We start from the raw sequence: 14,315 nt of genomic DNA on the forward strand, positions 1-14,315 counted from the left end.
GATTGCTTAGTGGTTAAGGCACTTTCTGGGGAAGGCTAAGAACTCATGTTCCATTCTCCAGGTCCCATGTAAGCTAGACACACAGTGATGCAAGCATACAATATCACATATGTGAACAAAGGGGAACACACTTCTGGAGTTTGTTTGCAGCAGATAAAGGTCCTGTCACATCCAGTCTCTCTCTCTCTCTTTCTCCCTCTTTTTCTCTCTCTTGTCAAAATAATTAACAACAACAATAATAAAATCCTATTCCACTATATTCTACCTATCCTTAACTGGCTGATATGCTTAGTATTGTTCTTTTTTACCTCTATCAAGAAAATATACCCTGTTTTAATGGGGAAATGAACTGAAAAACCACTTTTCAAATGAAGAAGTACAATAGTCAATAAGCACATGAAAAAAAAATGTTTAACATCACTAGCCACCAGGGAAATGCAGATCAAAATGACACTGAGACTCCATCTCAGTTCAGTCAGAATGGCTGTCATCAAGAAAACAGAAAAAATATGTTAGTGAAGATGTTGGGCAAGAGTGGAGGAATCCTTATTCACTGTTGGTGGAAATGCAAATTAGTATAGTCTCTATGGAAATCAGTATGGTTGTCCCTCATCCATGAAATAGAACTTCTACAAGAGCCAGCTCTTCCACTTTTGGATGTATACCCCCCAAAAGTCAGTCATCATATTATAGAAATATCTACATACTCATATAAATGTTCTATTCAAGACAGATAAGTTGTGGAAATAGCCTAGGTGTCCATGAATGAAAAAAGAGAATATGTAGTCTTATCTATTCATTAAAAAAATGAAATGGTGTTACTTTCAGAAAAATAAGTGGAACAGGACATCATTGTGTTAAGTAAAATAAGCCAGACTCAGAAAACAAATATCACACGTTTTCCCTCAAATTTAGGATCTAGAGAAAAAGAACTAACATGAAAGTAAAGGGGGATGGCTATCTGGGATATGGAAGGGGAAGAGGATGGAGAATAAGAAGTAATAGAGGGAGTAAGTATAATCAAAGTAAATATGTGGCTAAGTGGAAATGTCCTAATAAAACTTTAACTTTGTATAATGAATATGACCAAATAAAAATGTAGCCTATTTACATTTATTTAAAGTAGCATCTACTTACTTTATTTAAAGATCCCTTTAAGTATCAAGTGAGAAAATATACATATAAAATATGATCAGTATAAAAATTATATACAAATTTCAGGAACAATTTCATAGAAGACTCAAGTACTCAGTAATTATTTGCTGGTTGGCTGAACATACCTATTGAAAATCAGTAGAGTGAGATGAATAGGAGCGTGGATAGGGGTTCAAATATTCTGGTGTTTGGATTCCATCTCTTCTATTCATTAGCTGAGTGTAACCTTCAACAAGTGACTTGATTTCTTAAGGCCTCAGTGTTTCTTCTAGAAGTAAAGTGGATGGGTAATACCTGATTAAAAGTTAATTATGTTTAATGGAAACATACAGTAAGTAAATATAGGTAGACACATACCAGTATGTTTTACCATATATTTGTCATGTATCTTAATATAATGAATTATTCCATTCATTTAATTTCTTCTTGCCTGAATAGATGCAAATGAGTGGTAAGAACTAAATCTGTATTTTTTTCAAAGATATGATGCAGGTAAACATAGAAACATAATTGCATATTTATTTTATGTAAATGTGGTAAGTGGTAAATGGTGGTTATTACTATGAGAGGCAACACACAGTACTGTGAGAATTTGAATCTCCCTTTTCATATCAACCAAGTGAAACTATGTATATCACAATAGTTTATTGCAAGGAGAAGTGAAGGACTTTATGTGACTGAGATTTATATGCTGTTTAAATTATGAGAAAACAATTAACAGGTCTAGAAGTTCATTGTAGCAGATTCAGTTTGGAGAATATACTAACATCTACTTCACATGTGATGACTAGTCATTTTGCAGAGTAAGTACTGTGACATATCTTTCTCTACATTTATTGTTTTATAGTATTACCTCATTCCAGCTTTCTTAATTAAAAATATTAAATATAGATTAAATTTTCAGGTGCTTGGAGAAAGTAGGGCAAAATAAATTTTAAAAAAATCAACCAGTACTAACTGCTTAAACTCAGAAAAGTGAAAGTACTCCCCCAGATGTCCAAAGGTTTCTCAGTTTTTATTTTCTGGCCTTTTCCCCCCTTTCCTTCTACCAGTTTTGTTAAAAAGCTGAGAATCCTCACAAAGGGCCCTATAAACATGTGTTATTTGATTTTAAAACTTATTTGAAAGTGCCTCTCCCATACTCCCTCTGAGTAAAGTGACCTTTTTAAATGGAGGGAAGTGGCTTTAGATGACAGTCCTGATAAATGTGGCCATGTTCACTCAATAAAATAAGGCCCAGTGCATTTGAGGATAAATCAGTGAAATGTACAGCTCCACCTGTCTGTCTTCATCATTCATTTCCACTGTCACTTTCACAGTGGCTGATGGATCACAGTTGCTGTAAAATTAGACAGCCTTTAATCTCATTTCATCCTGATTAGCTTCTCTTTCCCCTTTCCCTCTAACTCACTGACTGACACGCTAAAAATGCACACTGGGCTGTACCTGAACTTGAAGTACAAACCTCCTCCACCACCTGCTGTGAGAGCCGGCAGGTACCCACCTCTAGAGAGAGCTGAAAAGAAGAGTGCCTTTGGGGTTATTTAAGAGAGCAAGTAAATTCGGTGCTGAGGCCCTTTCATGGATTGTTTGCTCTGCTTTCTTTCAAGTTTAATCAGAAGTCAAGGAAATTAGAACTTTTGCAAAATTCAAACATTGATTGAATATAGATTATTTTTCATAATAAATTTGGGGTGCTTTACTTTCAAAATAATCTCCAACAGTAATTTATGCATGTTTATAGCCTCTAGCATTCCAGTAATAATTCAAAAAAGACAATAATTCAGTAATGAAAATACTAAAATGCTCAACTAATAAAAATGGTATATACAAGGTCTTAAAAGATAAAAATATGTAAATAAGTCAGAGTACCTTCTAGCAACCTTTCATTAAGACTTTGAGGACTTTTTCCCCCCTATTTTGAAGCATTCAGTAGTTAATTTAGAGCAGTAGTTTCATTTGTTTGCATAAAGCACATCAATGGGTAATCAAATGAGGAGAAAGAGGCCTGAAGTCAATCATGTTTTACTTACTTCACTTCATTTCTGCCTGCCAGAATGGGAGCAAATGAGTGGTTTGAATAAAATGCAATCATTGTTACATTTTCAGAGATTTTGTTTTATTTTGGAACTGGACTCATGGTTAGAGAAAAGAAAACATCATTTTTTCATTATTTTTAAGATGTATGCATTTAACTAACCAAAATCTTAAAGTGAGTTTATCAAGCATGGTGGTCATAGAATGATTGAATAGTAGCTTCCAGCCTCTATCTCTGCAACATATCACCAGTAAACTGACACATATAATTAATTAACAATGCACATGTTAATGCTTATGAGAGGACTGATCATTATACATCACAACACATGGGGATAGCACTGGTAACTCACAGTAAACCATGGAACAGTATAGTTAAGTTTTTGGTAGCATGGAACAAGCATTGTAATTCAAATGACAGTGATTTAATTTTTTAAAAACTTGCAAAACATATTAACCCTTAATGGTTCAATGGATGTGGGATGTGGGATGAATGAATTTAAGAAATCATGGTTTGAAGAGGATCTATACATTTAAAAGCATTATCCAAAGAGTTAAAGCTGGACTAAGGACATTCCCAAGGTAACTTAAGTCCATTGATACAATTCATGGCTTCAGAAACAATGCATACTCACAGTAAACCTTAATTAATTAATGGCTCAGAACTTCTTTGACAATACTGTGGTCCTTGAGTAAGTTATATGATCTGATTTGCTGTCAGAGGCTTTGCTGTATTCTCAATCTCAAAAGGCATACCTTTTTCTTATTATTTTGATTTGCATATATAGCAGTATAAGTGCTTTCAGGGAAAAGAGATAAAAGCAAAATGAAATAAAATATACATCACCCAAAATAAATGTGAGGCTCTCCTTCCCCACCCCCTCTCCTGGCATCAGAGGAAGAATGCAGAGTAAGAGTTGGCTGGGGCTCATATTGATTTCCCACTGCACTGGTTTCTTAAGTGCTCTATTGATCCGTGTCAAGCAATAAGTTCCCCGCCTGAACAGGCACATCACCTCCCCATTTGTCCTCACCTAGATTTAAGGTGCCCATATGATGAGCTGAACAAGGACATCATTTTTCCTACTGGTGTCACTGGGCCCAATCATTGCATGTGATATGATAACTACAGCTGCATGTGTCTACACTCATCTTATGCTTTTATAATGTCAGAGATTAGTACTGCTCACAAGGTGACAATGGCATACTATTTGGTACATGGTGACTCCCCAAAGTAGGTGTATATAACAGTAACTACAGAGAAGTCTAGCTTTAGTGGATATGTGAATAACACCCCTTCCTTAGCCACTGCAGAGGGAGAGAGAACAGAGAGAAGCTAGGAGAGTGGGTATGGTATGTGTGATGTTCTTGACAGCTTTCAGTGCAAATAGATAGAAAATGTGTGATTGTGCTGCTAATGACATTGGGCAGGAAATTAGGCATATACATTTGTAGGAGGTATTAAATCAGTAGGACCTTAATTTAAAAACAAAACTTTATGGAAATTCAGCTGCTCATAGCTGTGGAATATAAGGCTTCTGAGCATGTGAGTCTTTGTGGAAATATTGCCAGAAAACCAAGTTTGGGCAAACATCTTAATGGTTCCACATTGATTCAGGATTGCTTCTTCCAAGCAGTGACTGCCAGCCCTAACCATTTGGTAGTGTCACTCATTCCTTTAGGAATGCTGGCCCCCATCATCAGGCAGGTGAGGAGAACTCAAATGGAAAGCTGTGTGGTGGGTTGTTCTTCACTAACTCATGAAATAACATTATGTAAAATTAATCAGAAAGGGGTGAGTTTGAAACTGTTGGGAGCACACCAGTGAGCCAGTTGGGTATGGATCATCAGAGTTGTGGGGAACCCCTCTGCTGCCTGTGCTGAGTTCTTCCTGCTGATCAAGGCTCACAGTTTATATACACTGTGGTGAAGCAAACAGCTGATGAGCTGAGGTACAAATGATCAGATAAATTTTTTTTCATTTGGAAATTTTTATATGTCTTTTCTCCTCTTGATTCCAGTTATGCCATACAACAGTGCCCACCACTGCGTTGTAGAGGTAGAAAACTTCCTGTTTGTGTTGGGTGGAGAGGACCAATGGAATCCAAACGGTAACTATTGAGAATCTTCTACTTTTTTTTTAAAGGTGTGTGTGTGTGCGTGCATGCGCACGTGCGTGCATGCTCATGGGAGTGCAAGTGCATAGGTGGAGTCCAGAGGACAATCTTGGGTGTGATCCACAGGAATATCATCTGAAACTGTCTCTCATTGGCTGAAACTCACCAATTAGGCTAGACTGGCTGGCTAGTGAGCTCCAGGGTTCCTCCTGTGTCCAGTTCTCCAGCACTAAGATCATAGACACATGTCACCATGTTTGACATTTTTTACATGGGTTCTGGGAATTAACTTCAGGTCTTCCTGCTTGCACTTTACTTGACTGAGATATCTCCTCAACCCTTAGAGCAACTTCAATTGTAAGTACTTAGCTCTGTGTTGCCATTGTAAAACACCTAAGATAACTAACTTTACCTAGAAAGGTTCAACTTAATTCAGTTTTTGAGGTACAAATAATGTATCTGCATTGTTAGATCTGAAACATCAGATCTGAGATGGAGAAAGCAGATAGTGGAACATCATGATGATGCTGACTATAGAAGCAAAAAGTCATGTCATGAGTAGAAGCAGAAAGTGAGAGGGGATGGGAATGATCCCACAATACTTTCTGGGGACATTTTCTTAGTGAACTAAGAACCTCCCAAAAGGATAACCTTTTAAAGCTTCCATCATCTCCCAACACTATCACTATGCCTTCTTCATACACATGGGCCTTGGATAAGACTCTCATCCCTACCATAGCATTAAAGAACAAGGCTGCTTATACTAAAAGGCACTAGTATCCATTCATATTATAGTTAGTATAGAAAATATATTTCTGTATAACAGAGATACATGACGTAGTCAGGAGGTTGGGCTGACAGTGGGAGGGAGGGTCACTCAGAGCTATCTGAGTACATATGTAACAGAGCATTCACTCATCAACTCTCTAGGGATCTGGCTTCACAGTGATGCCCAGCCCCTTTCCTTACCAATCCCCTGAGGATTGTCACAAGCATAAGCACAAAGTCCCCAGAGGAAAGCTGAGTCAGCTGCATCTGTTCAGAGCTCACCCCTTCTCCACCACTTTCCTCCCATTTTTGTCTATATGATAATACAGTTGCAAGAATTCAGCATTCTCTCTAGTTCTGTAATTCTAGCTAAAGCCTATTTACAGCAGGTAGGACTAAAAATGCATTGTACTCACCAGAGCTTTTGCTTTTTTTTTTTTTCAAGGCAGGGTCTCACTCTAGCCCAGGCATACCTGTAGTTTCAGGGTGGCCTTGAACTCACAGTGATCCCCCTACCTCTGCCTCCCGAGTGCTGGGACTAAAGGCATGCACCATCATGCCTGGCACTTTTGCTTTTGAGAGTACTTCTTCCATAGGTTGTCTCCTACCCTCCCCATTGCTGAGAGTACTTCATAAATGTACCACGAGAGAAAAGAAACCTTTTAATTCATTTCCCAAGCCAAACAAAAGGAGTACAATGTGCTTGTAGATATACAAAATTATCAAAATATTTCTGGGAAGCTTGTATGTGAAAGAGGAATTGTGACTGTAGCCTTCTGTGGAGCAGAGGCAATTATGACTAAGAAACCAAAAAACAGCTTGCAGGTACACATTTTTACTTTAAAGACCCAGAACGTGTAGCTTAAATTACTTGTATTTTATTGTGAATGTTCTCCTTCAGCATCTACAACAAGGCAAATTATAGAAAAAATCCGACATCTGCTCACACTAGGAAATCCTAAAGGAAAACAATCTAGGCTGCCCACTAATAGTATCTTTTTAAGAAAGATTGAAATATTTTTTCTCAAGACCTGTAGTTTTGTGGAATCACATTTACAGTGTTGGAAAAAGACAAGTTTTGGGGATGTTGTGAAAAACTGGTTCTGAAAAGGAACAAACATAATATTTAACATTGTTCCTCTAGCTTACCATTGAGTAAGGTTAGGCTGGTGAAGAGTCTGTAAATAACCACACTGCACAGCCATGGAGTTTATCTGAGCAAGGAATCTGTAGGACACTCTTGGGAAGGCCAGATTAAAACTAAAGCATGGCAATAAAAGGCTACCAGAGATAGGCTTCTGTCAAAATAGCCAACATCCTTGCCATAACTCACTTTTCTTTTTTTTAAATGTTTTTATTTATTTTATGTTATTTTACTTATTTGACAGAGAAAGAGGGAGAAAGAGAGAGAGAATGGACACACCAAGGCTTCCAGCCACTGCAAACGAACTCCAGATGTGTGTGCCCACTTGTGCATCTGGCTAATGTGGGTCCTGGGGAATAGAACCTGGGTCCTTTGGCTTTACAGGCAAACACCTTAACTGCTAAGCCATCCCTCCAGCCCACAACTCACTTTTCATAAAAATAAAGCAAAATTTAAAACTTTATGAACCTCCCATTGCTGTGAGATTTCATTTGTTTAAGATAGGATCTCCCTATTCCTCCCAGGCTAGCCTCAAACTAATGATCTTCCTACCTTATCCTCCCAAATGTTGGCATTATAGGAATGAGCCATGACACCTAACCTTATTTATTTATTTATTTATTCATTTATTATTTTTGCAATGCTGAAGAATTAAACATAGAGCCTTGTTCATGCTGGGCAAGAGCTCTACTGCTGAACTACATCCCCAATCCAAGCCTTACCTTAACCCCATAAAACATACACACACGCATAATTATCTGTTTGTTGTCCGACTTTATATCAAAAACTTCTGAGAAAACTGGGTGGGAGCTAGGGAAAAATTTAAAAAAAATGCTCCTCTAGTTCAGAGAAGCAAAAGTTTATCTTTGAATTAATTCAGCACCCCATAAAACTATGCCATTATATAATGGTGATTTCAGTCCACTCACCTCAGAGGCAAACAACAATTGGGTGTGAAGCCTTAGCATGCTATGGAGGAAAGACTATCAAAACCTACAATTGGAGCCAGGCATGGTGGCACACGCCTTTAATCCCAGCACTTGGGAGGCAGAGGTAGGAGGATTGCTGTGAGTTTGAGGCCACCCTGAGACTCCATAGCGAATTCCAGGTCAGCCCCTGGGCTAGAGTGAGACCCTACCTCGAAAAACAAAAAAAACAACAACAACAACAACAACAAAAAAAACCTACAATTGTTTACTTACTGTGTGTGCTTAATCTATATTATAATTCACATGACAAATTATTATCAATCCAAAATGCTAAGGCATTGTTTCCATTCAAAAATTCCATTGTATGTGGCTGTCTCTCTCAAGATAGAGACTTCAACAGTAAGCTACAGGAAAGGAAAGAATATGCTTACTTCATGTCACTTTCCTCACCCTTCTGAGACTCCTTATCACCTTTGTTCCTCCTTTACCACCTACAGAAGATCATTCTTCTTTTTACTTTCCAAGTTCTCCACCCCTGTCCCTTTCATACCACTGAGCCTGCCAAAGGAAACTCTTTTCTCCATCTCATACCCACATCATACTAGAACCTGCTTAGCTTTTCCCTGAGCCAAGCCCACTACCCTTGCCACCTGAAACTCACATTGCTGGTTTCTACCACCTCTCCTCAGCATATGAAGGAATGATCTACCCCACTTCCAATGGACACAAATGCCTTCCTCCAAATGGAAACCTAAACCAAATTTTCTAGAGAAATATTCTTTTATTCTTTTTCTTTTTCAAAGTATGGACTCACTCTAGTTCAGGCTGTCCTGAAATTCACTATGTAGTCTCAGGGTGGCCTTGTACTCATAGTGATCCTCCTACCTCTACCTCCTGGGTGCTGGGATTAAAAGCATGCGCCGCCACACCCGGTTTAGAGAAATATGCTTATACATAGTGGACAAGTTCTATATTTCTGTGAGCATCACTGAGCTGCAGATATATTTGGGAGTTAACCTTGGCACTTGGGTCCTAAGGATACTATTTCTTCCTATAAGAAAATTGTTACAAATTCCACAAACTGCATTCCTAATCCAGGTGTAGACATGATTCTTCCTGGAGTTGTGGCCTCCTGTGTGAAATCCCCATCTCTGGGTCATCCTTACCCCTGGGATTCTTATCTCCTCTTTAGATCACCAGATAAAATCAAGTTTATCACTCGGTTTGAAGACTCCCCACCTTGCTAGGAAACTCCAGATCTCATACCAGCATAATCACTAGGATTCTTTTTTAAAAAAACATTGTTTTATTTATTTATTTGAGAGCAGCAGACAGAGAGAGAAAGAGGCAGGGAGAGAGAGAGAATGGGCGCGCCAGGGCTTCCAGCCACTGCAAATGAACTCCAGACGCGTGTGCCACCTTGTGCATCTGGTTTCTGTGGGTCCTGGGGAATTGAGCCTCGAACCTGGATCCTAAGGCTTCACAGGCAAGTGCTAAACCGCTAAGCCATCTCTCCAGCCCAGTCACTAGGATTCTTAACCTCTCCTCTTAATGGGTTTTTCAACTTTCGACTCAGAGCAAGGCTATCTTCTGAGAGTACTACTTTTCCAATTATCTTTTTAAATGAGCACCAAGCTCTCCTTTATGACCTTCCTCTATCCTCTGTTCTTTCTTCTCATCTCCTCTCTTCTCTCCTCTCCTCTCTCCTCCTTTCTTCTCTTTCTCCCCCTCCCTCCTTCTTCTTCTGTCTTCTTCCCTCTCTCCTTCTAAAATGTTCCCTCTGCCAGCAATGATAGTCCTGGTTAAATTCAAGTCTCCTCCTACCTCTTCTTTGCTCTTAAGCCACTAAACATAGAGAAGGAAACCACACAGTCACCTTAGCTGCTTCTCATCAGCCCCATGAATTTCCATGGTCAGCACATGTACATCTTCCAAGCTATCTATTTTCTAACTTTTCTCTCTTCAAATATCTCCTTCTCCAAAATCCCTACTATTACTGCAAGCTTCACATTGCTGACACAAAGCACTCAACAAAAAGTAGCTAGTAAGAGGAAAAATTTATTTTGGCTTACGGATTTGAGGGGAAGCTTCATGATGACAGGGGAAATCTTGATATGAGCAGATGCTGAACATCACCTCCTGGCCAACATAAGGTGTCAACAGCAGCAGGAGAATGTGCCAAACACTGACAAGGGGATGCTGGCTATAACACCCATAAGCCTGCTCCCAACACACTCCCTCCAGAAGGCTCCAATTCCATTCAGCACACATAAGTTTAAGGGGGACATCTTAATCAAACCAGTATGCCTATTCTTATTCTCAGTGAGATAGCCTTGCTTCTTAGTGTATTAATCAATTCTTCATCTTGTGATCAATCAATACACTTATTTCCATTGCTATACACTTATGTCAGATTTATATTGTTTGCAAAATATCTCAGAAAAAGATCAAATCAAGGAAAGAGGGATTAATTTGAACTCAGTTTCAGAGGTTTTGATCCATAGTCACTTGACTCTGTTGTTTATGGCCCTGTGGTGGGGAGTACATGCTGAAGTAAAGCTACTCCCCTCACAGTGCTCAGGTCACAGACAGGAAATAGGAGTAGAGGCAATGCACACTATCCAAAGGCACTCCCTGATGACCAAGTTCCACCAATTAGTCCCTACCTTCTACTATCCCATTCAACTCTGAACTTGTCAGCAAATTATGATGAAAGTTGCACACTCAAGACATGATCCCCTCTCAATAACAGTGCAAACAGAAGAGCAAGACTTTCCAATAGCAGTTCAGTGCACATCATAGTATCATTATCCCATTTTTTAATTATTATTGTTTCTATAGTTTTCATGGTCCCTCTTGTTTGCTCAAGGACGTTTACATATTTCTGAGCTTAAAAATTCATCATAGCAGGCTGGAGAGATGGCTTAGCAGTTAAGGAGCTTGCCTGCAAAGCCTAAAGACCCATGTTTGACTCTCCAGATCCTACGTTAGCCAGACTCACAAAAGTGAGGCAAGTGAAAATTCACACATGCCCACTAGGTGGCACAGGCAATATGGAGTTCAATTACAGTGGCTGAGGCCCTGGCATGCCAATTCTTCCTCTGGCTCTCTCTTGCTCTTGCTGTCTCTAAAATAAAATAATAATTTTTAATTCATCATGGCACTATTTCAATGCTGTACCTTTCAGCTGTAATATTTTTATTGCAGAAGTCCTGAGAAGCATTGTAGAGCTTCTCACCTTCATTTCCTTATATCTTAGTTTCTCCTGAGTAGTCCCAATAGAAGGTTTTCATCACCACCCATTCACTGAAGCAACACTGTCATACTAGTCGATGCCCTTCTTATTCTCAATTGCTTGCTTTTTTTTGAAACATTATCTGAGTTGGTTTCAAAATACTATGCTATTCCTTGTATTGATGCTAGTTCCTTCCTGTTGTCTTCTCTTCTAAGAGGTTATTCTTTTTTTTCCTTTTTCTTTTCTTTTTTTTTTTGTTGTTTTTTGAGGTAGGGTCTCACTCTAGGCCAGGCTGAGCTGGAATTCACTATGGAGTCTCAAGGTGGCCTCTTACTCATGGCAATACTACTACCTCTGCCTCCTGAGTGCTGGGATTAAAGGTGTGTGCCACCACACCTGGCTTTAAGAGGTTATTCTTAATACCCACTATCTTACAATTCCATCTTCTCTCCTGAAATGATTTCTTCCAGTCATGTGCATTTAAATATTTAACTCTCCATAATGACTCCAAAATTTGGACCTGTTGGCTTATTCTGATATGAGCTAACCAGGTACTTCCATTTGATAGCCTATAGGTCTCTTTATGTTGAATACAAAATAGAGCTGGTAGCCATTTTCCCTGGTACCCTAGTCAATTCCTCCTTAATCTTCCTAAACTCAGCAAATTGTCTGACCTTCCATCTAACAACTCAAAATAAAAACCTGACAGCTATTCTTAATGACTCACTCTCACTCTCTCTCATATCAATGTCCATGCCCTCAAGAACTGCTATATTGTTGAGCCTACATAAGATTTCAAATTCAACCATATCTCACTGTCTCTATCTCCATTCCAACTATCAGCTCTTTTCTTGACATCTCTTGGCCTCTGTGGTGGTTTGATTCAGATGCTCCCATATACTTTGGTGTTCTGAATGCTAGGTTCCCAGCTGATGGAAAGTTGGGAATTAACTCCTGGAGGCAATATATTGCTGGAGGTGGGCGTATGGGTATTTGTTGCAGTCACATTCGTGTTGCTGGCATAAATCACCTGATCAAGTGATTTATTTTGGCTTACAGACTAAAGAGGAAGCTCCATGATGGCAGGGGAAAACAATAGCATCAGCAGAGGGTGGACATCACCCCCTGGCCAACATAAAGTGGACCTAAGAAGGTCTACCCTCTGCTTATGCTATCATTTTCCCCTGCCATCATGGAGCTTCCTCTCTAGTCTGTAAGCCAAAATAGATCCCCTTTCCCCCAAGCTGATCTTGGTTGGGTGCTTTGTGCCAACAATGTGAACCTAACTGCAACAGCCTCCCACTTTTCCCTGCTTCCCTAGTAGCCCCTCTACAGACTTCACCTAGTAGCCAGATAGATAAATCAGACCATTGCTCAAAGACCTTTGATGGTTTCTTAAAACAAAATGCAAAACTCTGACAGCAGTCCACAAGGCACACTGTGTTTTGACCTTGACAGTCACTCCAGCATTGTCCAATTGACCAAGTATTCTTGCTAGCTTTGAACTCACCACTGACATGCTGCCTGTGAGGCTTATTCTGCAGAACTATACATATACATACTCACAACAAACAAGCAGCTATGCCTCTCCAGCTCCTCTACTCCATCATGCCAACCCTGATTGTTCCTTATTTCATTCATCTCTACTGGATGTCATTTGTGTGGCTTATTCATTTACAAGCACAGGGACCTTGTCTTTCTTTTATATCAGTATATTACCAGAGCCTAGGGCACTCTAGTCACATACTAGATGCTAAATATGTTTTGGTTCAATTAATAATCGGGTGAGATGAGGTGAGTACACACACACACACACACACACACACACACACACACACACAAACACATACCTGTTTACTTCTATGGGGAAGTCTTGTAGGCTTATCTAACGTTTAGTTACATGTGAGAACAAAGGCAGCATTTTAGAGTGAAGACTTCAAGGGTGAGGTGATTCCCATCTGTAGTGCAACACGGAATATATAATGTTTTCTTTTACTTCCATTCCTTGCTTTGATGTCAATATGTATGCAAAATAGGATTCATTTTAATACCTTGGAAGGGCTAATGTGCTGCATAAACTCAACAGAAGGGATAAGCTGGTTAAGCAGCTCAGAGTACTCCTGCTTCCTATTTTAGCAAATGCACTGTGCACACATCACAGCAACTGTGTGTTTCCCAAATGCACACATAGAGCTTACATGACACATGTAGTATAAAAGTGATTGTAGTGATTACTATTTTTTCCATGGGAGGCAAAAATGAACAAACTATGGTTCTTGGATTGGTGAAGGATAGGTTCTAATATTGAGGGAATTACTCATTTGTAGGGAAGAGGTACATGAGAAAATTTTTCATTTCCCTCTCAATTTTGTTGTGGATTATACTTTTAAAAAATGCCTTAATATTTTTAAGAAAAATATAAGAAATTTAAAACAAAAGATTAACCAGAGATATTATATAAGGCAGTTTATCAAACATACTTGCTTTTACTATGGTTGATTTAATTTAATTTATTCTACAAACAATAAAGGAATGCTCACTTTGGCAGCACATATACTAAAATTGGAATGATACAGAGAAGATTACAATGGCCCCTGCACAAACAATAAAGGAAAAGAGAGAGCAAGGGACTACATTTGAGGAGGCATATCCATTCCTGCGACATCTCCCCTTTCTTGCTGTGTAAGGGAGTCACTTTAATCTTTGTCTATTAAACTTGACAACAGAGATACTTTATCTGAAAAACTGAAAAAATGTGCAAATCAACAACAGGATCTAAGTGTTAAGTATCTCAAATATATTTTTACAGGAAAACATAGTACAAATTTTGTCAGCCGGTATGACCCCAGATTTAATAGCTGGATTCAACTTCCACCCATGCAAGAAAGGTAAGTTTTTATTTCTTGAATCTGAAACATTTGGAACAGAAG

The 14,315-nt window shown here is 39.0% G+C and overlaps 1 protein-coding gene and 1 non-coding gene across 4 annotated transcripts in view; both read left to right on the forward strand.

The window, feature by feature from the left end:
• The window catches only part of Klhl14 (kelch like family member 14), a 111,693-nt gene that overhangs the window by 79,891 nt on the left and 17,487 nt on the right, over positions 1–14,315 (forward strand). For all 3 annotated transcript variants that reach the window (XM_004666759.2, XM_045135328.1, XM_045135327.1), the window contains exons 4-5: positions 5,214–5,303; positions 14,195–14,273. In XM_004666759.2, the coding sequence (XP_004666816.1) occupies positions 5,214–5,303; positions 14,195–14,273 (169 nt within the window). The remainder of the gene's footprint in view (positions 1–5,213; positions 5,304–14,194; positions 14,274–14,315) is intronic.
• LOC123455184 lies at positions 13,918–14,025 on the forward strand. The gene has a single exon (XR_006633737.1). It is a non-coding gene; the product is annotated as a U6 spliceosomal RNA (small nuclear RNA).

This window comes from Jaculus jaculus, chromosome 15 (assembly GCF_020740685.1).
Source record: "Jaculus jaculus isolate mJacJac1 chromosome 15, mJacJac1.mat.Y.cur, whole genome shotgun sequence".
Classification (NCBI taxonomy): domain Eukaryota; kingdom Metazoa; phylum Chordata; class Mammalia; order Rodentia; family Dipodidae; genus Jaculus; species Jaculus jaculus.